This window comes from Notamacropus eugenii, chromosome 4 (genome assembly GCF_028372415.1).
Source record: "Notamacropus eugenii isolate mMacEug1 chromosome 4, mMacEug1.pri_v2, whole genome shotgun sequence".
NCBI lineage: Eukaryota > Metazoa > Chordata > Mammalia > Diprotodontia > Macropodidae > Notamacropus > Notamacropus eugenii.
The window spans coordinates 54,144,240-54,171,388 of record NC_092875.1 but is presented as its reverse complement, the minus strand read 5'-3'; the positions used below and the strand labels follow the sequence as shown (position 1 = coordinate 54,171,388).

At 40.9% G+C, this 27,149-nt stretch overlaps 1 protein-coding gene across 1 annotated transcript; it reads left to right on the top strand.

Annotated features, from left to right (window-relative positions):
• On the top strand, positions 1-23,219 carry LOC140499515 (uncharacterized). The gene is made up of 5 exons (XM_072601015.1): positions 1-70; positions 12,999-13,090; positions 19,597-19,723; positions 20,673-20,762; positions 21,389-23,219. Exons 2-5 carry the CDS (start codon positions 13,058-13,060, stop codon positions 22,627-22,629), a joined length of 1,491 nt encoding a protein of 496 aa, XP_072457116.1. The 5' UTR covers positions 1-70; positions 12,999-13,057; the 3' UTR covers positions 22,630-23,219.
• Positions 23,220-27,149: the final 3,930 nt, after the last annotated feature.

Below are 27,149 nucleotides of genomic sequence, written 5' to 3'. Positions count from 1 at the left end.
GCTTCGCCCGCACAGGCGCAGTAGTCCGTGAATCTGGAGTTCGGCTCTTTGTTCTTCTGGCGACTGGAAGGTGAGTCTTGTCCCTGGTCCTGGCTCCTCTTGCTTGCTGGGTTCCTAGCGTTCTTCACAGGAGTTACCGGCCTGGAGACGGACCTGGCCCGGGAAGGTTTTGGATGAGGGGGTTCCTCAGGGATGTGTGAGGGTGGAGGGGGATCCCCGGGGGTGGGGTGGGGTGGGGGGTTAGACCAGGGTAGGTCTGACGTCAGCCCTCCCGCTGTGAATGGACTTCGGAGAAGGGAGGAGCCTGCGGGGCTGGGAGGGCCTGACGTCAGAGGCCAGGCTGGTCCTGGGAGGGGATGCTGGACTGGGGCTTCTGGTTGCCTATCCGAATCTGGACTGGCTTGGGGAGGTGCTGCTCCAGCCGCTGGGGCTGGGTGCAAGCGCTCTGTGCCCACGTGCCTGTGGATATTCGACTGTATCGTTTATCTGGAGTCTTGGGTTCGGTTCTAGGCGACATTTTAGGAAAGGCGTTGATAAACGGGAGTGAGTCCAGAGAAGGGCAGCCAGGATCGGGGTGGAGATCATGCTGTCGTACTGGGAATGTTTAGCCTTGGGAAGAAAAGATTGAAGGCTCTGGGACAGCCGGTTTTAAATATTGAGAGGGTCGGCGTTCAAAGCCCTTCCTAACTTAGCAGCCCCTCCCCACTTCAGTCTTTTTAAACCTTCTACCCCACCAGTTTTTTGAGCCGGTGGCACTAGCCTACTTGCTGTTCCTTCAACAAGACACTCCATCACTTGTCTCCAGGCATTTTCGCTGGCTGTGCCTGGAACCCTCTCCTTGTTCATGTCGGTTGACTTGGCTTCCCTTGCTTCATTCATGTCCCTCCTAAAAATCTCACCTTCCACAGAAAACCTTTTCGGATCCTCTCTAATACTAGTACCTTCCTTCTACGTATTATCTCCTATTTTTAGGAGATATAAAACAGCTTATTTATACATAATTGTTTGCCTCATTTATCTCCTCCGTTACAGGGCAGGAACTGTCTTTTCCTTGTCTTTATCCACAGGGCTTGTCACTCAATAGGTACTTAATAAATAAATAAATTGACTGACTGAATATGGACCAAAGCCTCTTAGGATCCTTAAGTTGCCTTCAAAACTTAGCTCAAGTGACATCTACATTAGACCTTTACAGATGTCCACAACTGTTAAAAGCCACTCTCTCTATTATTTTGCATTTACTTTGCATGTATTTTATATTTATTTACATGTAAACAAGTCATTTCCTAAGTCCTGTGCTTATTAGTCAATCTATAAGCATTTTTAAAGTGCTTACTACGGGTCAGTAGGGCACTGAGGGTATAAAGAAAGGCAAAAAAGAGTCTCCGCCTCAAGAAGCTCGCAGTTTAATAGGAGACACAATATGTAAATGACAATCTGAAAGGATACATGCTGGTTACATTGGGGATATTCAATTAGTAAATATTGATTAAGTGCCTTCTTTATGTCAGACACTGTGCTAAACATTGGAGATACAAAAAGAGACAAAAGACAGTCCCTGTCCCCAAGGAGCTGACAATCCAGTGGGGGAGACAACGTACAAATAAATATATATAAAGCGAGAGATGTATAGGATAAATGGGAAATAATTAATAGAGGGGAGACATTCAAAATAAGAGGGGTTGGGGAAGGTTTCCAGAGTAGAAAAAAGAGAGGGTTCTAGGTAAAAGGGGTGGGAAGAACAGTTGGAAAAAATGTTGGGAAATGGAGTGCCTTCAAGGAACAAGTAGGAGACCCAAGTCACTGGATGAAATATCTAGTGGATTGTAAAGTGTTAGAAAACTGAAAAGGTGAGGGGTGGCTAGGTTATGAAGGACTTTGAATACCAGACAGAGCATAATCTTAAAGGGAAGTTGTAGCAGAGAGGAAACTCAGGAAAGGCTGCTTTTACAAGGTGAGTTTTTTCTGGGACTTGAAGCTAGTATATCAATAAGCACCCTGACACATCCAGGATGGCCTGCTAGCATAGGTTCTTAGGTCTGCTTTTCTAAAAGAAAAGCAACTTTTGGGGGGGGGGGGAGGATCAACAATCTTCTTTAATTACGCTCATCAATAGAGAAAATACAAGCATAGAATAAAGACCAACAGACAGGGCTTCCAACTGTCTGACCTTAAGCAATACATACATCACGGGTCAACAGACAGATCCAACTGTCTGACTGTTACATACATACATAGTTACCAGAGAGAGAAGCACCAACATCTGGGTTTTTATCACAACCCTTACGAACCATTGCCTCATTAGAAATTAACAAAACTTGGTGGTCCTTCCTACAAAACAAATCTCTTCTAATCAGGCCCATTAATGGCCAGGGTAGATCTTTTACCTTACATTAATATAATTAGCATTATAGCCAAGGAAAACTGGAGGCAGAGATAAGAAGGAAGAAAATGCCTGGAGTTGGGATATGGGTAAGATCCTTATGTGCAGAACAACAAGGAGGCCAATATCATTGGATCAAGGGATACATGGGATATGGGGAGAGGAGGAGAAGGAAGGTTCTGGAAGACTGGAAAGGTCTGGAAAGGGATCAGATAATTAAAAGCCAAACAGAAGATTTTATATTTGGTACTGGAGGTAATAGGAAGGCACTGAATTTATTGAATTTGGGGATGAGATGGTCAGACTTGTACTTTAGGAAGATCAGTTTGCCACTTGAGTGGAGGCTAGACTGAAGTAGGGAGACACTTAAGGCAAGGAGACCATCAGGTTATGGCCGTAATCCAGGTGGGAGGCAATGAGGGCCTACGCTAAGAGAAGTGGAGGTGTCAGAGGAGAGGAAATACTGAGAAATATGACAAAGGTAAAGACAACAAGAGGGAAGAGTTGAGAATGGCACCTAGGTTATGGGCTCACTCTTAGATGATTTATTCATTTTGTAATGATTTTGAATGGAATTTCTCTTCTTGTTGCCTCCTAATCCTAGAACATAATAAGCCTTAACAAATGCTTGCCTGCTCATTTTTTCTATCTCTCTATATCTCCTTCCATCCTGGTTATTCTCAGAACTTTATAAAAATATTGTTGATTTTTGTAGATTTATTTTGTATTTCTACTCAAGTCGTTAACTGTCGATAAGTGTCCTTTCTGCTTCTCTGGGTTTCCTAAGTAAACTATAATGTAATTAGTATATAAGGATGATCTTGTATGTGTTTTGTGTTTATGTGTATTAATAATAATAATAGCTAACATATATAGAACACTTACTATGTACCAGGTACTGTGCTAAGTGCTTTACAATTATTATCTCTGTTAATCCTCACAACAATCCGGGGAGGTAGGTGCTATTATTATAATACCCATTTCACAGATAAAGAAACTGAGGCAAAAAGAGGTGAAATGACTTGCTTAGGCTGACACAGAACGCAGATAGTTAAGTGTCTGAGTCAGATTTAAACTCAGATCTTTCTGACTCCAAGTCCAGAGCTCTGCTCATTGCCCCCCTGCCCCATTACATGTTATTTCTTTGATAGGATGTATGCTTCTTGAGGACCTGAACCATTTTGTTTTGGTCATTGTATCTCCAGCACCTAGTACACCATTGGTCAGGTAGTAAATGTTCAATAAATATCTGCTGATCAATGAGGGATTAGATGTGTTCTGCATGGACTCAAGGGGCAGAACTCCCAGGGGGAAGTTTCAGCATCATGTAAAGGGGAAAAAAAACAAAAACGCTAATAATTAGAGCTGTCCAAAAGTGAAATCGGTCCCTCGGCTGATTGTGGGCCCTCTTTCCCCAGAGTTCTTTGAACAAACCTGTAGGACCACTGATCTGGAGCTTGACCAGCCCTCAGAAATCGTTTAATCCAACCCCTTCATTTTACAAATGAGTAAACTGAGGTCCAGAGAAGTTAAATGACTTAACCAATGTCACAGGTACATGTCAGATGCAGGATTTAGACCCAGGTCCCAGGATTCCAGAATCAATGCTCCTTCCTTAGTACCAACCACAATCTTCTTCAGGTATGGTTTAGACGATGGTTTCCAATGCCTCTTCCAACTCTGAGAATCCAAACTCAGCTCGTGCTGTTCAGCCATAGCACCATGCTCTAAGTCAAGTTCCCCAACCTGTTACAGGAAGATAGGAACTAGACCTGTGATTTCATTGGCATAGGGAACTCCCAGGTGAGGAAACTCCACCTACTAGGTTGGCACCTTCTCTGCTTAGTGAGTACTAAAAGGTTAGATGACTTGCCCACAGTCACGCAGCTGGGAAAGACTTGAATCTAAGTCTTGAACTCAATGGTCTCTGGCTTCAAGGCTAGCTCTATATCCACCGTGCCATGCTGTCTCAGTTAAAAGAGATGACTTATTTATAGAATCGTAGGATTGTGGTTCTAGGATTTGAGGTCATCTGGGCCAAATCTTGCATTTTACAGATAAGGAAACTGAGACCCAGAAGATTTAAGTGACTTCCCCAGGCTCCCATAGATTGTAAATAGCAGAGCTGGCACTCCAACAGAGGATCTCAGACTCCCATTCCCCATTATTGTTTCTATCATATCACAATTGTTTGTAATGTTCTCTGAACATAACTTTTTAAGAAGTCGTTATTGTAGGTTTTTGTTTTTAAATCACATCAGTCATTTCTACATATAGGTTCTTTCTTTTCCCCTCCTATATTGCCTTCCCCTCCCCCTCAAAAGAAAAGTTAAGCAAAAACCACCTCTGCTGCGATCTAGCTAGCTGTTGTGGTTTCCTTGCTTTCCGATATTAGCAGGGAGGTATTTCTTACCTGATCTTTGGCTCTATGATTGGCTTCTCAGCTATTCAGAGACTGGTTTCCTTTCTTGTTCTATATTTATTTATATTATAGACATGGTGTATATTATTCTCCTGGTTCTGCTTATTTGACTGTGCATGTTTCTCCGAATTTTCATATTCACAAGATCCTAATGCCAGAGCAGGAAGGAGTCTGAAGGTGTCTTACAGGTGCTTATATATCTGTCCCAGACCTCACATTTTATAGGTGAGGAACTTGAGGCCTATGGATATTAAGTGACTTGCCGAAGGCCTCACTGATACCAAGCATGCATTGCAGACAGAAAGCTATCCCTTATAATAAAGAATTTTTTCTTAAAAGAAAAAAAGAAGAAGAGTTTTCAGTAAAGTTGACCAATATGCTAAAAAAAAAAAAATGACATTATATATAATGTACCACACTTGTGATCCTCCCACTTCTGCAGAGGAACAGCGAGAGATGTCTTCTCATCTCTCTGAACCTTTCTGTTTTGGAGCCCCCTTGAGAGACATGTTATATCTAGGATTGGTGTTACTGGATCAATGACAATAGGCAGTTTACTGGCTTTTCTTGATATTAAACTAAAATTCTAAATTGTTTTCTAGAATAACTGGACCAGTTCACAGCTTCACCAACAGCGAAGCTAAGTAGTGTGCTCCTGTTTCCATTGCCCCTACAGTATTCACCATTTCTGCTTTGTATCATCTTTGACAGTTTTCTGGGAATGGTTTGCATTTCTCCTATTATCAGTGACCTGGAGCATGCTTTGATGTGGTTGCTGCTGATAATTGACAAGCATTACTAATCTGATCAGGCTTCCGCTGCTCACCTGGCAGTGGACTGTACTGTATGTATGTCTATTGTCTGATAGGGTAGGGATTTAGTGTCTGAGAACCTGGGTTTGAATATTGCCTTTGCTTCTGACTGGAGGCAAATCACTTTATAGAATCACACAGTCTCAGAGTTGGGAGGGATTTTAAAAATCTACCCAAAAAAGAATGTTTCCCACAATGATCTAGTATCCATGAACTTTTTAAAAAATATTTTGATCACTGTATTTCAGTATACTTGCTTTTCTTTGGCGTCCTCTGCATTTTATCCTGTGCATTTAAAACCATTCTAAGAAGGATTCTGTGAACTCCATAGGTTTCATCAGATTCCCAAATGGATCCATGGCAGAACAAAAAGATGAGAATTCATATCTAAGAAATGGTCATGCATCTTTGGCCTACAGATGTCCAATGAGGTGGTGGTAGTAAGGGGCACAGACTCTTACAATAAGTTATCCATTCCAAGTTTTAATAATTAATTGTTAGGAAATGTTTTTCCTTATGTCAAGTTGAAATCTTCCTCTGTAACTTTTACCTGTTGCTTATAGGCAGGTAGGTAGTGTAGTGGATAGAGTGCTGGGTCCAGAATCAGTCCACATGAAATCGAATGTGGCCTCAGATACTTATTAGTTATGTGACCCTGGGCAAGTCACTTAACCTCTGTTTGCCTCATTTTCTTCAGCTGTCAAATGGGGATAATAATAGCAGCTATGCTGTAGAGTTAAGATCAGATGAGATATTTGTAAAGTTTCTGACATATAGTAGGTACTATATAAATGCTTATTCCCTTTCCTGTTCCCTTTTCAAACAGAATAGTCTAATGCTGCAGGGGTAGGAAACCTGCTGTGGCTAGGCTCCATGTGGCCCTCTAGATCCTTGGTTGTGGCCTTTAGACTGAGTCCAAGTTTTTCAGAACAAATTCTTTTATAAAGGGGATTTGTTTCTGTGAAGTTTGGATTCAGTGAAAGGGCTGCCCTTGAAGACCTAGAGGTCCACATGTGGCCTGGAGGCTGCAGGTTCCCCATCCCTGGATCCCTCATTCACATGAAATCCCTTCATATACTTAAAAACTGTTATATATCTTCTGTCCTTTAGGCTAAATGTGCTAGTTCCTTCAGTTAACTCTCCTATGGCAGACTTTTCAGGCTCTGTCATCCTGCTCTCCCTTCTATGGATGTTCTCAAATTTAACAATGTTTTTCCTAAAATGTTATGCCCAGAACTGAATCCAATTCTACACAAAAATGATTTAGTCATATGCACACAAGTCTGTCCTCAGGCTCACACACAGGTTTGGCCCCCATCTTAGCCCTAATCTTCCAGGACTTCCCTTTTCTCATCTGTAAAAAGAGAGAGTTTGATAACCTCTAAGGCCCTTCCTAGCTCTAAATCCTATGATGCTAAAAATATTTTTTGAATGAACCAAACTTATCATGTGCTCATTTGTATGTCTAGGATGTCTGCCTGTCTCTGTAGAGCCTAGGTTTGGGATGGCCCTTCCTGCTGATTCTGACTGTCCCCAAGAAGTCTTTGGTAGGCTCTATAGTGACTTAGCTGGGGTCACCAGAGACAGAGAGATATTAACTGTGTTGGAGAGACAGATCTGAGCACGAGGGAAGAGGTCCCAGTTAAAGTGATCTCGTATTTGGTGTCCCCCATCCTGCCCCTCTTCCCCAGTTTAAGCCCTGCAGGAAGGTGAAGGTGGAAGAGGATTCCCTGGGAGCAAGAATCAATCCAAGAAGACCTACCTCTGATTTTCTGAGCTTGCAGGCAGAGACTGATAGACAGGAACAGATACTGGAGCTATTGGGGTAGAACAAGTCTTGATCATCTTGTGTGGGGAAATGGTTCTTGGGCAAAATCAGAATACTCAGGAAACATCAAGGGCTAACTGTGGAAGACTTGGCTTTGGCTTTCTTGCTGGAAGAGAGAGGTGAGAATTACAGAGACAGGGTGGGGTGGGTGTGAGTCTGTCCAGTATGATAGAAGAAAACAATACAGGGCAGGATATGGAAAAGAACGATATGAACAGCTGGCTTGACTCTTTCCCTCCCTATTCCTTTCCTCCCCAACTTATGTGCCCCAGTGTGACCAGTGATTTCTGGCCTCTGAGTTGGTTGGGTCTCATAGCCATAATCATATTGGTCCCTAATGGTATACTGATTTCCAGTTTTTGTCATGCCCAACGTGTGGAAAAAAATCTCTTTTTTTCTTAGTTAAACTGAAACAAGATTACTTTTCAAGGGGGTATTTATACTAAGAAACTAAGAGGGAAAAAAATTAACCTTTGATATTATCCAAATAGAAACATGGACTGGATAGGTTTTTTGGATGCCAGTTTACATTGTTGGCTTTGGCATTTGTTAAAACCTTAGGTCTTTCTCCCATGAACTGTCAGATACATCTCTTCCAACTTGCACAGTTGGTTTTTTTGAACCAGAGTATATAATTTCACAGAGCAATTAGGTGGTGCAGTGGATAGATTGTTGAGCTTGGAGTCAGGAAGTCTCATCTTCCTAAATTCAAATCTGGCCTCAGACATTTACTAGTTGTATAACCCTGGACAAGTCGCTTAACCCTGTTTGCCTCAGTTTCCTTGTCTGTCAAATGAACTGGAGAAGGAAATGACAACCACTCCAGTATCTTTGTCAAAGAAAACCCCAAATGGAGTCCCAGAGATGACTGAACAGAAACAACAACTGCATGATTTCACATCAATTTAATTTCATCTCCCTCCATAAAGTCTACTCTGATGCCTCATCATGGTATGGAGGTAACTCTGAGTTCTGGAACAAGCTAAAATTCAACTGTACTGGTGAGTACCATCTAGGAGAAAGGCTTGTTCCTGCTGTCTGAGGACCAGCCTAATTAAATATAGTGTATCTCATTATCAGCGACCTATGAAGTAGAAAGAAATGCTCTAGTTCCATGCAACTCCTTCCCTCTCACTGTCAGAATAGATGGCAGAAGGTGTTAAGGACCATACTATTTGTAGTCCATCTGTCTACAAATATGATAATTATTGGTATCCTGAGAACAGAAGACATAAAGAAGTCGCATCTAAACAGAAAGATGGCTCATAGTCTCCCATGGGGGACAGAATAAAAGAGGTAGTGGAGTTGGTTTCATTGTGTATGATTTCATGGAACAATTTATTATCTTGCCTTGCAGTGCTAATGATGAGCCTGTGCAAGGGGGAAGATCACAGTGAAGATAGTTATAGCTTATGCACCAATGTCTGTTGCAGAGGATGAAAACGTAGAGAAATTCTATTAATGACTTGGTAAGATCCTCCAAACCAAGTCAAATACATACCTTAATATTGGTGATGTCAATGTGATATGAGGATCAGGTGAGGACAGCAAAAAAAAAAAATGTTGAAAAGTATGGTTTGTGATTAAGACATGAAATAAACCAGTGGCTTGTAGCTTACTCAGAAGTCTCATGCCTATATATCATGAATATTCCTTCAAGAAGAGATTCAGAAGGCTAACTGAATATGAGGAACACCAAGCAAACAATGAAACTGACTGTTTTATCAAGTAGTGTATAAAGGAGTGGTTATCAATGAAGCAGTAGTTATCTGCATGTAGCCATACCATTAATTGGTTATATTAAATATCAAAATCAATACCAAATTAGAATAAAGGATAAATATGAGAAGACAATGATGCAATCTCTAATATGACTTACTAAAAGTCTGCTGACTCCAAAAAGTGAGAAAAGGACAAAAGTAAAGACATTGAGTCTGGTTATTTCTTAGGGGTGTTTTAATCAGTGTAAAGTCATTATCAGATAATGGAGACTGAAGGAGCCTAGGACTACCTCAGGTGGGAAATACACTTGCTAAATGGACAGGTATAAAGATTAAAGGCCAAACCAGTTTAGAGTTCAACTCCATTTGCAGAAAATTTTGCAAATAGTTAAAGATTATAAGCAGTATCCTTGCAAATGACACAAAGTTTTGAGAGATAGGTAACAACTGTATGACTTGGTCAGAATCTTCATACAATTGAACTAAATCTAATGTGATGAAATTAAGTAGGCATAAATGTAAAGCACGCTTGGGTTCAAAAAAGTCATGATAGATCATATATTTAGATTTGGAAGGGACCTTAGAGGTTTCTTAATCCACTTTATATTTTATTTGTGAGAGAATGAGGTTCAATTTAAATGACATGCCTCAGGTCCTACACAGGGCAAGTGACAGTGCTGGGATTTGAACTCATGTCCCTTGACTCCAAATTCCACTCTCTTTCCTCATGCTGCCTGTGAACTTCCTGAGTACAGGAAGTCACGGAGACTTGCAACATAGTGTTTTCTCTGAAAAAGATCTATGGGTTTTAGTGGACCACAAGTTCTAAAAACTTCTATTTAGTATCTACTCCATATCTTGCCCTGTGCTAGATATAGGAGGAGATACAAAATTTATGTGACATAGTTCCTGCCTTCACTAAATTTCCTTTGTTCATGAAGGCACAAACACAGATAAATTCATTAGAAAATTACAAAACAGGTAACTATGAGGTCTGAGAGGGAAGTTAGTGATGGATTAGGGCCTCACAAAAGGACAGTCATGGGCAGTGAGTTTGTCCTGGAATTGTATTGGAGAATAAAGAATGGGATTTATTGCAATTTGGAAATCGTATAATGCTTTCAGGGATTCCAAATTACTTGGTTATGTGAAAGTCCATTATTAACACCCATAATTTCCCTGTGATGCTATAGTAGGTATAAATCGTGGAAGAGTGCTATCATAAAGAAGAATCAAAATTATTTGTGATCAAAGGCCATTGTAAAAACATGTGAAGAATGTATTTCCAATAGGATATTAAAAGAGGTAACTTATGTGGGAAAAGGGATATATCAGGCTTCAAGGACATGCATGATTGGAAAAGGAGTGTCTGTGTGCTAAACGTAAGGAAAAACAGACTTCTTTTCCTTCTCCCGCCCACGTATTGCACTGGTCTCTATGAAATATATAAAGAACTAGAGAAAGGCCTCTGGCATAGTGACTGTTTTCTTTATGTAGGAATTATAAAAAGGCATGGATAAGAATCACAGAGGATATGAAAGTGCAGCTTAAGACTTTAAGTTATTTAGTAGGTACCAGTCAGCACTGGTAGAGGGAAATGCTTTTTTGTCCTACTCTAGTGAAATCACAGGTCTGATGAAGAATAATGTATTGTAGAATTTTCCTAGGAAATGAATTCAGGCTTTCCAGTCCATACTCTGAAAACTCTGAATCCTCTTTAAAAAAAAAATCAGGACGTTAGTTAATTTCCAGTTCTATTGGACTGCGCCATGTTTTAATCTTGTCCCAGTTTCCCTGGACAGCAGTCTAATTGTGTGATAAGTTGACCTCCTAACTATGGGTTTTCGTACGTGTATCAGTATTTTCATATCAGTAGAAAGACTGGTTGTTCTGGAACTTTTTTAATCTTCTGCTGATGACAAAAGTCTTTATCAGACTGACTGTTACCAGTGCCCTTGAGTAAAATTACATATTGGTGCCCACTCTCAACCAGCTCTTCTGAGGACAGAGAAATGAGAGTAAGGACGTTGGTATAGTTCAGATTGGGGGCTCTAGGATGGATTTGGACCTTAGCTTTTCAATCACTTACTTTTCCAGAGACCTGCCAGAATCATATGGGTCAGGGGTGGGGAACCTGCAACCTCCAGGCCGCATGTGACCTTCTAGGTCCTCAAGTACAGCCCTCCGACTGAATCCAAACTTCACAGAACAAATTTCCTTCATAAAAACATTTGTTCTTTAAAACTTGGAGTCAGTCAAAAGGCTGCTCCTGAGAACCTAGAAGGCCATATGTGTCCTTGAGACTACAGGTTCCCTACCCTTAGTCATGGGCCAGTACAGAGCTGCATGGACATTCCCAACTCATCATAATGAAGACACCAAGAGACCAAAGCCTTGTCCTCAAGGCTGCTACAGTGGCAATCCTACACTGCTCCTGGGGCAGGCCAGCAAGAATAGCGGATAGTGTGGGACACAGTGAGGGAGACAGGAAGTATTTGCCAAGCAAGTCAAACCACCACCACCACCCTGACCACTAGCTCCCTCCTTAGGAAGAGCAGTGTCTCCCACACCACCTGACCTGCTTCCACCCAGCCCCACAGCCATCACCAAAGGGAGAAATTGTAGAGTGGGGGTCCACCGTCTTTAACACCACAAGCAACAACTGCTGACCAATTTCTGCCAACAGGCAGGTGGGCACATTAAAGACCATATTGATCCTGCTTCCAGCTATCCCTCACAGTCATCATCATGGCTCCTGTGGAAAAGGGGCCAAGCAATACCACTCCAGGACAGGCAAGTCGACCTTGGTGAAGCAGCACTCTGAAGGCAAGGCAGGAGGCAGCATCACTACCTGGAGCATCATCTCCCTTTAGATAGCAGTGGAGACAACCCAGGACCCCTAGGAAATTGCAGTGCTCCCTCCCATCATCTTGGGAAGCAAACCCTGCAGTGATGCAGCCTGCCTGCCACAACTACTGAGGACCTGGACAAGAAAGGTCTTGTGACCAGAGTCACCTTGGCACTGTTAGATGGCTCACTGTCAGACACTGACAGAAATTTTATCAGAGGAAATGACATTAAAGAAGGGGCACGCCCATCTGCTTTGCTGCTGCACTCAGGATCATGGGATGTTTCCATCTGACTTTCAGTGAAAACCTTCCATATGCGTTATCTCCTCCTTTAAAATGTGAGCTCCTTGAGGGCAGAGACTATCTTCCTTTTCTGTTTGTATCCCCAGCTCTTGGCACAATGCTTTCTTTGCATATAGTAAATGCTTAATAAATACTTTTTTCCTTCATTAATTCTTTCATTCATTCATTCCCAGTCTCAAGATGATTCCTCTTTCCACTCTTGGTGAATTCTGTTCATCATTATGGGTTCTGGTTATAGGTCGTGATGATTCTAAACCATTTCCATGATTAGACCCCAAGGGAAGTTCCACTGTATTCTATCCATAACTCCATTCTGCTGTTCCCCATGAGTGTGGAACATTTTTCCATAAGCACAGTGAGGCTGAATTGCATGCTCTGTATCACATAGCACATAAAGGACACAGTTGTGAATTCAACCTGTGTCCTAATTCCCAGACTATAGGTCTGGGCAAAACCTGAAACCTCCTCTGGCCACAGAAATAGTGTTAGGAGGTCTTAGGAATTAACGTCCCCTGACCTCTCTCTTTGCTCCCCAGAGGGGGTGGGGCAACTTCTGTGTCCCCATTTGATCTCTTACTCTGTAGTTAGCACCCTGGAGGTATGTGGGCAATTTATCCTGGTAAGTTTGGGAGCTAAAAGGCAGGACTGGTCTCTCTTATGATTCCTTTCTCCTTCCCCAGCTCTGCTTTCTGAAGACTCTGCTCTTTCCCAAGAAAGGAGTCTAGAGGAAGAAGAAGTAATGACTTCTGGGTTTCTGACAGCCAGGATGCAGGTGAGTTAGGGCTCCCTCTCTTTTGAAATGCCATTTTAGCTTTCAAAGTGTAACACCATTTTCTTCCTTTGCTCGTCATTCCTTCTTTGTCTATAGATGAACCTGAGCATTGATTAGTTTCACCCAGAAACCTCATCCTATTCTGTTGGATGACAGAGAGCTGGCATTTGAGCAGGGCAGGAAGCTTAGGGATCATCTGGATGCAATAGATCTTAACCTGTGGTTGAGAGACTTTTTTTTTAGAAAAATATTTTGATAATTGTATTTAGGAACAATAGGTTTCCATATATTATTATATCCTGTGTATTTTATTTTATGTATTTAAAAACATTGTTCTGAAAGGGGTTCATAGACACCACCTGGCTGCCGAAGTGATGCATGACACAGAAGAATCTGAACATCCCTGATCTATATCAATCCCTTCATTTTACACACGAGGAAATCAAGGAGCTACTAGGATCAGAATGAGTGTCAGAGATTGGTTGTGCCTTATTTCTTACTGTTGTTTAATTGTTTTGCAGTCATGGACATGACTCTTCACAAGCCCATATGGAATTTTCTTGGCAGAGATACTGGAGTGCTTTGCCATTTCCTTCTCCAACTCATTTTACAGATGAAAAAACTGAGGCAAACAGGGTTAGGTAACTTGCCCAGGATCACACAGCTACTAAGTGTCTGAGGCCAGATTTGAACTCAGAAAGATGAGTCTTTCTGACACCAAGCTCAGCATTATATCCACTGCACTACACAGCTGCCTATCTCTTATTATCTGTTATTTTTCTATCCAGTCCCAGATTAGGCCTTTAAACTGCTTGGTGCATTTTATCTAGTTACAGTTCTCCAGGCCTGTGTTGTTCTAGCATGACTATCTCAATGCTAGGCAGTCTGGGACTAGGTAAATTTCTTTTATATGTATTTTTATTTATAGAGGCTGCTAGATGACACAGTGGAATTAGCACTGGGTCTGGAGTCAGGAAGACCTGAGTTCAAATCCATCCTCAAGCATTTTCAAGTTGTGGCAAGTCGCTTAATCTTTCTCTGCCTCAGTTTCCTCAATTGTAGAATGGGGATAATAATATCCTTTATCCCCCAGGATTGTTATATTGATCAAATGAGATATTTGTAAAGTCCTTAGCACAATATCTGGCATATAGTAGGTGCTTAATAAATTCTTCCTTCCTTTCCTTCTTCCTATTAACTGCCTGCAATCTGGTGTATAATTTCTGAATTTGTGTGTTTTTTCCTTGACGTCTGTAATGTGCAGAGATAAGGGAAGAATCAAGAGAAGGGAAGTAGATGCTAGAACTGGACATTGAGATAATATGGTTGTGGCAGAATGGGGAGGGTTTGTAATTAGGGAAAATGTGGAGCAACTGATCACTAGAACCAAGGAAAGTCAGGAGTCTTAGTGCTTTGCGTCCGAGGTTCAGTAAATACTTAAGTGTTACAAAATAGTGGACAGTGAAAGTCCTGGAGTCCTACAAAGTTAGTTTTGTTCCACTGATCCCAAAGCCCCTGGCATTCTCTAAAATGTGCATGCAGCACATCGAAATACCACTTGACCCTACTAACAGTTTTGTCTGAAATCTACTGCTCTAATTATATTAACTGTATGTTCAATAAAGTAATCTTTTATTTTGCTCTGCTTGGCCCTATGGGTGAGACAACTACTAAACAAGACACAATCTGCTCTCATCAGGCACTTTCCTTTTTGAATGCTTTTGGTGGAATGATTGGGGCGGGGAGGACTCAAGTCATTCTCTTCCCTTTTATGTTTAGTTAATTTTACAATTAAAATATTTATAATCCAAACAATTGTGTTAAATATACAATTTCTCTTGCTTTCAATTTTAAATGATTAAAAATAGATAATCCAATTTTTTAAATAAAATATGGCCCAAGATGTGAATCTATACCTGTTTTTTTTCCATTCAGCTGTGCAATCTTCTCAACAGTTTTACCGAATGAATTTTTTTTTTACTTTTTTGTTTATTATTTTGGGTCATTAGGTTTATCAAGTCTGAATTTAGTTTAAGTATGTTAGACTGTATATCTGGTTTCTCTGTTCTGTTTCACTAGTACTCCATGTTTTTAATATGACCTTATTTTTATGATGAACTCACTAAGATACAAATAGTAACTCATCAAGCAATTAGTCAGTAAGCATTTATTATTAAGTGCCTTTGGGTTGGGCAGTACAAAGACAAAGAGAAAACAACCCTTGCCTTCAAGGGGCCAATATTCTATCAAGGGAATCAAAATGCGTGTATGTTTACGTTCACATAAATATACATTTATGTATACATGTATAGGTTGCAGGTTATTAATGGTAACTAAGAAAACAATCTGAGCAGAGGTGATATATTGGGTAGACATTCAAAAAGAATGGGTCCATGGACTCCCCAGTTAGTCAAAGGCCCTAAAAACAGAGTAAAGCAGATTTTTATGCCCCTGAAATGATTAAATAAGTCCCCAAAGTCCACATAATTATAACAAAAACAATTAACCAGGATACAAAATGAGGTCATCTTTTTCTAATTGGAGGAAAGTTTAGGGGCTTTCCAAGTTGGGAGAAGGATGGATACCTTTAGGGGTCATCTTCATAAAATGAAAAAAGTGGATTAATTACATCTACCTGCATGTATGAAACAATAGATGACTTATATAATCTAGTTTCCCATGGACGAATCACAGAAGGAAAATATCTGTGGCAATACAAGATGGAGTCTGTTTTCAATTGGTTTGGATTCTTCTAATTCTTACACTAAACTAACTGCATTTTGTACATAGTCTTCATTTTATCTTATCATAGACTACACCATATACTACATTTTTATATATTGTTATATAAATGTAGTATCTAAGATGGAGACCATGTATAAAATACAGTTATATGTATTGCATATGTATACATATATGTATATAGTTACATGTATGTATCTAGCTCCTGTGTGGGGTGCAGTCACTTCTCTTGCTCTCTTATCATACCCTACCTTGAATCAGCAGGTCTGGAATTTCTAAATAAGGACTCCCTCTATGTGGCTACAATTCAGATTCTTTTAGGATCCTAGGGACAACCTTGTTGTAGGGAGATTGTACTCCCACTACTTGCCTTTTCTGTTTCTGAGACTTCACCCACTGTGTTTCCTATTTATAAAAAATTAGCCACACCATTAACTCTTAAACATAAAACGATTACTTAACAATAAAGTGAAGTCAAGAATAATGGTGTCACAGGGAATATAAAACCATGAATGATTATGATTATATATGAATGATTATGAATATATATGATACAGATATGTCACAGTCCTCCCATAGACCTGGACTGGAATACAGTATCGGTGGACACATGGAAAAACCTAGCAGGAGGGCACTTGAGTGGGAAAACCCCCATGTATCTAGGGCAACTCTCCTTTGAATGGCAGGCCTTGATGTCCTTGGTCCTTTCAGGAACAATCTGCTCCACTCAAAGCTGCTTCTCTTCTAGCTGCTTTCTTTCTGGTCCTTATCACTGTTGTGCTAGGCAGTCTCCTCTCTTCTGTTCTTGAACTGATGAAACAGTGATAAACTTTTAACTCATTGTCATTCTTAACAAGGTGATGAAAAAGTGTTACACTATTGTGTCAGTGGTTCCCATAAAACTTCAGAGTTCCTCAGTTTGGTTCTCTGGGCAGTACATGAAAGTGGTACTTCACCCAGTAGGGTTCTGTTTTATTTAATCACCCCACAGCCTCTGATAGGAAGCAGAGTAAAACTCACGATAAAACTCAGGATGGCTCTCTGGGCAATGCAGAAAAGCCCAGCCAGTTATTCACTCAATGGGATTCGGTTTTGGCCAGTGAGTTCCAGGTCTCGTAACAACTGTTTTTTTCTCCCCATTCCTCCTTTTCAAAGCAGAGTAGGCAGTAGAGAGTGGCACCTCAGAGAGGTTTTACCACTTGGGTTATAGGTTGAACTGGGGCAGCTAGGTGGTGCAATAGATAGAGCACCAGTGCAGGAGTCAGGAGGACTTGAGTTCAAATCTCACCTTAGACACTTGATACTCACTAGCTGTGTGACCTTTGGCAAGTCACTTAACCCCAGTTGCCTCATCCTGGGTCATCTCCAGTCATCCTGATGAATATCTGGTCACTGGATTCAGATGGCTTTGGAGGAGAAGTGAGGCTGGTGACCTTCACAGTCCTCCCTCACTCAAAACAAAGTCAAGTGGAAGTCGTGTCATTATTTCTCTGATGGCATGGTCTTCTTTGGCAGTGAAGGATGAACACACATATAGGTTGAACTGGAGGGCAGTAGTTTAAATTGAATCACAATTCAGCTCTCTTCCAGTGAACTTACAGGTTTTCTTGCCAGCCTCAGAGCCAGGAAGACCTGAGTTCAAGTCCTACCTCTGACACTTACCTACTGGGGTGACTTTGAGCAAGTTACTTAACCTCTTTGTGTTTTTAGCAACTTTTAAAAACCATGAGATGCAAAGAAGATGCCAATCTGCATTGGTGAAGGGGATTTCCTCGTAAGGGAAAGCTCTTTACTGGTGAAATCACAGGTATATTCCTATCCCTATGTAAACATATAAAATAATGCAGTATAGCCATATTTAAAGGATCTGTGATTTCATCATTGACTAGCTCCTTCCCATCTTAGTAGATGGCATCATGAGAATTCTTTTGACCAACAAAGGTTATCGATATATCAGGTGCAGGATGGAAAAGCAAAATATGAACCAAAATCTGAACTCTTAGCAAGACAGAAATGGCTTCTGAGAAGTGGTAGGTGACAGCAAAAATCTGTACAGGACAGAAATCGGTGCTTAAAATGAAGAAAGCTTATGTTAAGGAATGGCACTTTCTTAGAATGAAGAGAAGTAGTAAGAGGTTGATAGATCAGCAAGTCACAGAACCTCAGAATTCAAAAAGAGCTTTGAGACCATCCAGGCCAGCCCATCCCTGAACAAGAATCCCTTGGTCTGGAAGTGGTGGCAGCGAACCAGGAACAGGCTGACCATTCTATCTCTCCCTTTCAATGAGAGGAGGTGAAACCTCCAGAGAAGGTAGCAGGGCATGAGATGAGGTTCAGAGGCAAGTTTTTGTTAATCATGAAGAGTTAGAGGGGAGATGGCACAAAAATGCAGGATGAAGTTTCCTCCAGTGGATTGGGGGTTCTCTGGGGGTACTAACAGTACTAAGCAGGTGTACATTGAACAGGGCCTTTATTACAGCTTGCTCAAATTCATTATCATCTCCTTGGACTTTCATGAAAATCTAATCAGTTATCCTTTCTAAATTATCTTTCCTACTCTGACCTGTACTTCAGATTGTTCCCAGATTCATCTTTCTTGTGTTAAGATCTTATCATTCCTGCTTGAAAAGCCTTCATTAGCTCTCTATTCCTTACCAAAGGGGGAAAGGGAAAGGGATAAGTATTTATAAAGCACTATAATGTGCCAGGCACTGTACTGATCCCTTTGACAAACATTATTTCATTTGATCCTCACAACAACCTTGGGAGGTAGGTACTATTATTATCTCCATTTTAGATAAGGCAAACAGTGGCAAAGTGACTTGCCTAGGGTCCCATTGCTAGAAAGTGTCCAAGATTGGATTTGAACTCAGGTCTTCCTGACTCCAGACCCATGTTCTAGCCACTGTACCATCAGCTGCCTCTCAAATAAAGTTCTAACTCAATGACTTGATATTCAGTCCATAATTTGGCACCACCCTACCATTCTACCTTCATCTCACATTGTACTACCTACTTGACTTTGTAATGACCTTCCTATTCCCACTTCTGCCTATTGAAATTCTGCTCATCCATTAAGACTCAGAAGAAATACTGTGTCTTCCCTCATTTACCCCTTTCTCTCCAATTAGTATTCACATTTCCCTACCTTTGACCTTCAAGGCACTTTGTTTTACCTTCTTTTTATTTTTGTATTATAGTTATATACGTCTTCACATGGCACCCCTCCCATCCCCTCCCAGTTGTGGCCTATATAAGGACAGAGGCCATTTCATTTAGTTTTTGTGTTCCTTCTAGTACCTGGCATAGTACTTTGTGTGAAGTAACTATGGAGACCTGGGATGCATGAATTGGAAGAGAGGAGATTTGGCTTTGATTTCAGCTTCCACCACTTACTAGATCTGTTTGACCTTGGGCAAGTTCCTCATCGGTGAAATGATAGGGCTAAACTAGTTGATTCCTGATCCACCGTCCTTTCTAGCTCTAAATTCTAGGATTGTCTGTCATTATATTAATGGTGTGGTTTGGAGGTTAAAAGGAAAGTGCTTGGGAATTTAATGTGAGCATGTTCTTAAGGAATGAATTAAAACTATCTTGCCATGTGCCCAAAGTCAGTAGATGTTTAAACGTTTGACTTGAGTCATTCAAAAACCTAAATGCTGTGGGAAAAACTCCCTCTACTATGATCCTATTTGCTTCATGTCTCCCCAGAGTCCATATAAGGGCTTGTCTCAGGCTAAGTAGTAATGTGCTTGATATTTCAGGAATCAGTGACATTCAAGGATGTGGCTGTGGACTTCACCCAGGAGGAGTGGAAGCAGCTTGATCCTGCACAGAGGGACTTATACAGAGATGTGATGTTGGAGAATTACAGAAATTTGGTCTCATTGGGTAAGAACATTATCCAACTCCCATCTCAGAATTTGCCCACTGATTATTTTGATTTCAGGAATTTACTTGGGTTTTTACTTGATGTGTAGAAATATTCAGCAGTAACTTAGCATATGGGGAGAGCCAGGATGGCTGAGTGCATAGACCTCTAGATCTGGAGGCAAGAAGACCTGGGTTCAAATCCTGTTTCAGAAGCTTACTAGCTGTGTGAACCCAGGCGAACCACTTAACCTCTGTCTGCCTCAGTTTCATCATCTGATAAATAGCCTCTGAACCCTCTTCTAGCTCTAAATCCATGAACCTGTGATTGTGTGATAAGTTAGCACTATGACGCTATGATACCTCTAGGGTCAAGAATCATAGATTTTCAGAGTTGGAAAAGACCTTAGAAGTCATCTTGTCCAACCTATACCTGAACAAGAACCCCTTTATATTATACCTGGCCAGTGTCCACTCAGCCTTTGCTTCAAGGCTCTCCAGTGAGGTGGAGCCCACAATTTCCTAAAGCAGTTCATTCATTACATAGGAACCAAGTGTAAGCTCTTTGTTTTTTATAGCTGGAAATCACAGTTTCATTCTGCTGCCCTGAAGAGGTTGTACATTCCCCACTCTCTGTTACCCTGGGTCAAATAGATATCTGGACACACAAAAAGTTCCCATCCTTTTAGCAGGCAGCATGTCATATGAATTATTTTCTTTCTGAGCTCAAATCAAATTGGAATCCCATTATCCCAATATTTCCCAGTACCTGGTACAGTGCTTGTAAAAAAATTTTGTTACATTAAATTAAAGGCAGTTCACATCCCCCTCAAAAGTCCACCCTCGGAGTTGTACCAACCTTTGGGACTTTCTAGTATGACTTCTTTTCTCTCAAAAGAAACAGGATGGGATTGAATTCTCATATGACTCTCTGTCCCCAAAAGTTTCTCATTTCTTGATCTCTGAGCAGGACTTCCAGTTTTTAAACCGGATGTGATCTCCCAGCTGGAGAGAGGAGAAGCCCCATGGACTCCAGAAGTCCCAAGAAGCCCTTCTTCAGGTGAGGTGGTGAAAACCAGAGAGTAATTGTTAAGAAATTCTTCATCTGACCTCTTAGTGGACAACATCTTTGAAATGTTGAACAGGGAGTTCTCAGAGGCCCATAGACTAGTGGAAAAAGGCTGTGTCTGTCCACCATAGTTATCATTTTCTTCATCTTTTGCTTAAGTAAATCACTTTCCTACTTTCATTTCTTTACTCCTGTTTTCTTCTAATCCAAGATAAAATATTTTCTTTTTTCTTCCTTTTTTCTTTTTTTTAAAGAAAACCAGCTTGATAATATAAGTTCCCTAATTTTCTCAGGGCTTGACATTAGGTTTCTCAATCTGTCATTTACAGAAATAATCTGTTTTCCCTTTCTAAAAAGTTAGACATTTCCCCAAAGTTTACCAATTCTGCTTTTCCAGTAATATTGAGTTCTCTCAGTGTAATTGGGCAGCTCTGTGTGTTGTTTCTGTCTTCTCTCCGATCTTGGACTCCAGTTGTCTTTTAATAATGTTTATTTTACCCTTTTTAGATTTATGGTCATTCTTCTTCATCTAGAACTCTGGAAATTAGAATGTATCATGAAGTAATTTACTTTCTCAGAGAGAATGGGGGCCATTGACATTTTTCTTTTTGTTTCAGGTTCTTTTGGTCAGGAGACTAAATGGGAAAATAAAAACTCAACTCCAAAGCCTGGGTTTTGTATGGGAGAGCCATCTAAGGAACTTCAACTCCCACAAGATGGGTACTGGGATTTCAAGTTGGGATCATCTTGGGAATATGATGTTAGGTTAGAGGGGGATGCAGACAACCAGGAAAGAGAGTCTAGGCAAGTGATATTTATCCCCAGAAAAGCTTCTGGTAAGGTGAGTGTTAATGAAAGTAATACATATGGCTTCAGTCTGGGGTCAATTCTTGATCCACAACAGCTGTTTGCTACAGGAAAAAGTCTACATCAATGTGATATGCTTGAAAAAAGTTTCAAACAGTTTTCAGAGCTAATTAAATGGAATAGAGTTTCCTTAGGGAAGAAGCTTTTTAAGTATAATAAATGTAGGAAGCCCACCAGTTACCACTTAGACTTGGTTCAGTATGATGGAATACATATTGGAGAGAAGCTTTTTGAATGTAATGAATGTGGGAAAGCCTTCAGCTGGATTACACACCTTACTGAACATCAGAGAATCCATGCTGTAGAGAAGCCCTATAAATGCAACGAATGTGGGAAAGCATTCAGCAAACACTCCTACCTTAATCAACATCAGAATGTTCATACTGGAAAGAAACCTCATAAATGTAATGAATGTGGGAAAAACTTCAGTCAGAGAGGACACCTTACTGAACATCAGAGAATTCATTCTGGAGAGAAACCTTATAAGTGTAATGAATGTGGGAAAGCCTTTGGCCAGAAGGCACATCTTACTGAGCATCTGAGAATTCATACTGGTGAGAAACCCTATCAATGCAGCCAATGTAGAAAAGCTTTTAGTCAGAACTCATCTCTCATTCTGCATCGGAGAATTCATACTGGAGAGAGACCTTTTGAGTGTAATGAGTGTGGAAAAGCCTTCAGCCAGAAGGGACATCTTACACAACATAGGAGAATTCACACTGGAGAGAAACTCTTTGAATGCAATGAATGTGGGAAATCTTTCAGCCACGGGTCATCCTTTACTTATCATCAGAGAATTCATACTGGTGAGAAACCATATGAATGTAATGAATGTGGGAAAGCCTTTAGCCAGAATTCATCCCTCACTCTACATTATAGAATTCATACTGGAGAGAAACCTTTTGAATGTAATGAATGTGGGAAAGCCTTTAGGCAGAGGGGAAATCTTACTGAACATATGAGGACTCATATGGGAGGAAAATCCCTTTAGTGTTCTGAGTGTGAGAAAGCCTTCAGCCACAGAGGCGATACCTTATTGAGCTCTGGAGAATTCATACCTGTGAAGAACCTCAGTGAACCTGATTAAGGGAAGGTCATCGAATCAGCTGTCAGTCCATTTGAAACATCAGATAATTCATACCATAGAAGGAATCCTGTGAATGTTTTGACCATGGGAAAAACTTTATGATCATGCATCAGAGACTTCATGCTGGACCTTAATTCCATGTAGGGATGCTATTAGGAAAACATGAAGACTTAGTGCTTGTATGTGGATGTATGATTTCATTGGTATGATGAGCTCCTGAGTAAGGACACTGTTCCTCTGATGTAAGTCAGCACCTCCTCTGCAACTTACAGTCTTTGCCAGTTTCCTTGGGCATTGGAAGGTTAGGGGTCACAAAACCAGTATATATCTGAGTTGGGACTAGAACTCAGGTCTTCCTGGCTTCAAGGCCAACTCATCTGTACACTGCACCACACAGGGAAGGTAAAGATTTCATAGTTTGTCACCATTAGTATTTGTTGGTCATCTGAAGGGAAAGATTACCTTATATTTTCTTATCTCACTTTCTTCTGTTAGCCCCATTAGTTGACATCAGGTGGCTGCATAGTGATCTATGGAGAATACAATATATCATACAATGCAGTCATGGCCTAAATCACCATAATGTTCTTTTGCAGGTTAAACTTTAATAACTTGTTATAAGAAAAGAAGAATAACCTAAGGTGGCTTTCTTGCTTGAGGGGGTGTCTTTGTATGTGGGTATATGTGCGTGAGTATCTTCGTGTGTATGCATATTTGTGTTTGTATGTGTGTGTGTGTGGAGGGGGGAGAAGTTGCTAAGAGACTACTTATATGAGGGTCCCTCTGAGATGAAAATGTATTCTTCCTGGGTCTGGATAGGTCTGGTTTCAGCCTGTTGTCTTGCCTTGAAGGCCTTTAAGTTAGATCACTGTTGCCTATAACAACTAAGAAGAGGGCACAAGGATAGGGTCTTGTGTCCTGCTTCCTAAAGCTAGAAGAGGTGGAAATTTTGAGGAGAAACCAGTGTGAGAGAATCTATGAGCTTTAAGCATAACTGACTGAGAGTGGGATCTATGTTTAGGAGTTATTGTAATGACCCTGGGTCTACAGTTAATCTGTGGTATGTTTAAAGCCCTTCTAATGATATCAAAGCATAGACAGACTGTTAGGTTCAGTTTTTGGTGAGCACAGGACTTTATTAGTCTCCTCTTTACCTTGTTCTGGTATCTGATAGGCTTCAGTGGGCCTGCAAATCTGCAGCAGAAGCAAAGCCTTGTTACAGAATTCTATCATGCTACCCACTTACCCTCCCTCTGATATTTCCTTAAATTCCTCCCTAATTCCAGTCCATATTCCCACCCACCCACCCCATCCCATGTGCCTCCTTATACCCTTTGCACTTTTTGGTCCACCCTCTAATAAAGCACAATGTCTTGACCTTAGAAGAGGTCCCCTATGCTTTGCATACCTCATCTCACATGAGCCTCATAACACCATCATAATGGTAGGTTGTCTCCCAATAAATATATTCCCAACCCCTAAGCAGTAATCAGAAGACAAAAAAGTCATCACATTATCCCCTTAAGGTTTACAACTCCAAGCCAGGAGTAGCAGGCAGAACAATCCTTGGCCTAACATAGGATCTGTTGAACAACCTGAAAAGTGTTGCCCAGTAAATATTGGGTTTTCCCCCACAACTTTCCCTATCCGTGTCTGGTTTGATCTTTAGGTAAATTTCAGCAGTCCCCAAGGGTTCTGTCCTGTCCTATACATGAATTCAGTAGGAATATAAATCAATAGCATCCTTCTGGGCCCCTTGACACCAATGGGAAGAGTACAGGCATGGAATGAAGAAAACAGGAATAGTATTTATTATTAAACTGATGGGCTACTCTTTGTGAAGAGTCTAGTTCCCCAGACTGTCCAGAAATGGAGATCTTTGGAAGTCAATGTTACTCGCTTTTATCTTTAATGCAGAGATCTTCTTTGAATCTCACCCCTGCTATTTATAACCTGTATAACCTTGGGCAAGATACTTGACCTGAGTGGGCCTCAGCTTCCTCATGTGTAAAATGAGGGAGTTGGTGTAAATCAGGGCTTCTTAAACTTTTTCCTCTTGGGACCCTTTTTCATGTTTTGGCAGTGTTTGTTGGAGTTGCATGGCCTGAGGGCATGTGCAGTGCAAAGTGCACATGATTTGTGTTCAGAACCAAGGCTGCAGTGAAGTTACACCAGCAAGCGCTGCCAGAAACAGATTCATTGCATGTTTAATTTTTAATTAATTTTTGGTGTTGTGCATTCAGAAACATTTTATTGTTGCCAAATTTTTAGCCACCCCATATGAGGTCCTGACCTATAGTTTAAGAAGTGCTGGCCAGCATAGGTGATCTCTAAGCTCTCTACCAACTCTAAATCCATGATTGTATGAAGTTTTTCCCTTTTATTCTATCAGCCTCCTCAGGTAAGTTGGAGAATAGAAAGGCATCAAGGTTGCTATCTCTTAGCAGATTTCAGCATAAGCCCTTGGAGGGGAAGGCTCCAAAGTGCACTGTTACCATATGTCTTTGGTGGCTTTGTGGCATGTTTCTCATCCATTGTTATCCATCTTATCTATCTGCCTAGAGATGCCCTTCATAATACTTTTTCCCTGCTTTTTTGGCTTCTTAATTGCTGCTTTTTTTCCTCATCATTCATATCTACATATTTTCCATTTACTAGTCCTGATTCCATTGGGCCTCTTCATTATTCTATTTTTCTCCTTTTCCTTTTCACATTTAATTCATAACTTCTGCAGTTCCTCTTTTTCTTTAGATTTGGGGAAAATGACTACCCTGACTACACTATCTTCATCAAGATAGTGACCACTGTAATTTTATTTCTAATTCTTCTTTGGCTTGTAACTCCTCCTCCTCCACCCAAAACAATCATTTTGACACATTTGGCTGCCATTAAAATCCATCAAGTCCCCTTTCCCCAGGTTACAGACTCTCAGACTGCCAAGGAAAGGGGGGCTCCTCTGATTCCCCCCCATCCTTGGCACAACCTTTCTCTGCTGCAACCAAGTTGGTGTGATGGACTTTGAAGGTTTCTTTATATCAACATTCTATTTAGATCTTTGTGACTGATGTATATTTTCCAAGCTTCTGCCTACTTAGTTGGTAATCCCCCTGCATTATGGCTAGCCAAGTCCAATTTACTGCTCTGTTAATTGCTGTCATTCAGAGTCACCACATTCCCTTGTAGAAATCTCTCTCCCCCTGCTACCTCTTCCTGATACCACCTTTCCTTTCTAGATCAACCCAACTTCCACCCCTACCTTTAACCATTTTTGTCTTTCCCCTCCAATATGCCCTTTGAAACATCTGCCCTTGGTAACCCAGTACCATTTAACCTGTATCTCTTAAACGCACCTACCAGTAATTGAAATCTGGCTTTGTCCCATATACAGTGTCCTTTGCCAACCTTTCTAATCTTGGTCATTCTTTGTGCTCCACTGCTCCTCACCAACCCCCCAACTCATAGGACTTGGAGGAATGGTTGGCATGTGATGCTACCACTGGATTCACTTTTCTACCACTATTCAACCTTTCTTTTTGAATTTCATTAGATCCAGTTGTATAACTGTCTTGCTCATTGTTGCTGCTATCCATAGATCTCACTTCCACAGCTTCCTCCCACTCTTCTTAGTCATTCAGTAAGCCTTTATTAAGTGCCTATATGTGCCAGGCACTGTGTTAAGTTCTAGGTATACAAAGAATGTCAAAAGTCAGTTCCTGCTCTCAAGGAGCTCACAATCTAATGAAGGAAACAACATGAACACAATTATGTACAAACAAGGATAAATTAGAGATAATCAGCAGAGGGAAGGCACTAGCGTTAAGGGAAATCAAGAAAGGCTTGTGGAAGGTGAGACTTTAGCTGAGACTTGAAAGGAGTTATGCAAATGAGAAGGCAAGATGAGGGAGAGTAATCCAGACTTTGGGGACAGTCAGTAAAGATGCCTGGAGTCTCCAGACTCCTCTCATTCTATTCCTATAATATCTTATACCTTTTCCTTCCTCTTCGTATTGCCACTGTTATGAGATTCTCTTCACACCTTGCCTGAACTACTGTAATTAGCCTTCTATCTGGTCTCTCTTTCTGGTCTAACGTCTTTCTAATCCATCCTTTATGCAACTGCTTTGACCTTTCTCATGCACAAGTCTGACAGTAACAGTGTCTTGGGCAAAAAACATCATCAGCTTTCATTATCTATATAAATGAGATTCAAAACTCAGATTTGTCACCCTCTTCAGTCTGACTTCAGCTCCATTTCCAGCCATATTTCACATTACTTACCTTTGCAAAGTATGTTATCGCCGGATTGTTCTACTGAACCAATCTTGTCCTGTCCTTTCACACCCCTAAACATTTTTGTAGACTTCTCTGCATGCCTGAAATACCCTCTGTATCCCTTACTTTTGAAATTGCCTCTCCCTTAAAGG

Excerpts from the sequence above, each read along its gene's own strand:
- LOC140499515 (XM_072601015.1), top strand. The coding sequence starts at position 13,058 with ATGACTTCTGGGTTTCTGACAGCCAGGATGCAG. Across the intron at positions 13,091-19,596 it reads TTCTGACAGCCAGGATGCAG|GAATCAGTGACATTCAAGGA; the intron begins GTGAGTTAGGGC and ends TTGATATTTCAG. Across the intron at positions 19,724-20,672 it reads CAGAAATTTGGTCTCATTGG|GACTTCCAGTTTTTAAACCG; the intron begins GTAAGAACATTA and ends ATCTCTGAGCAG.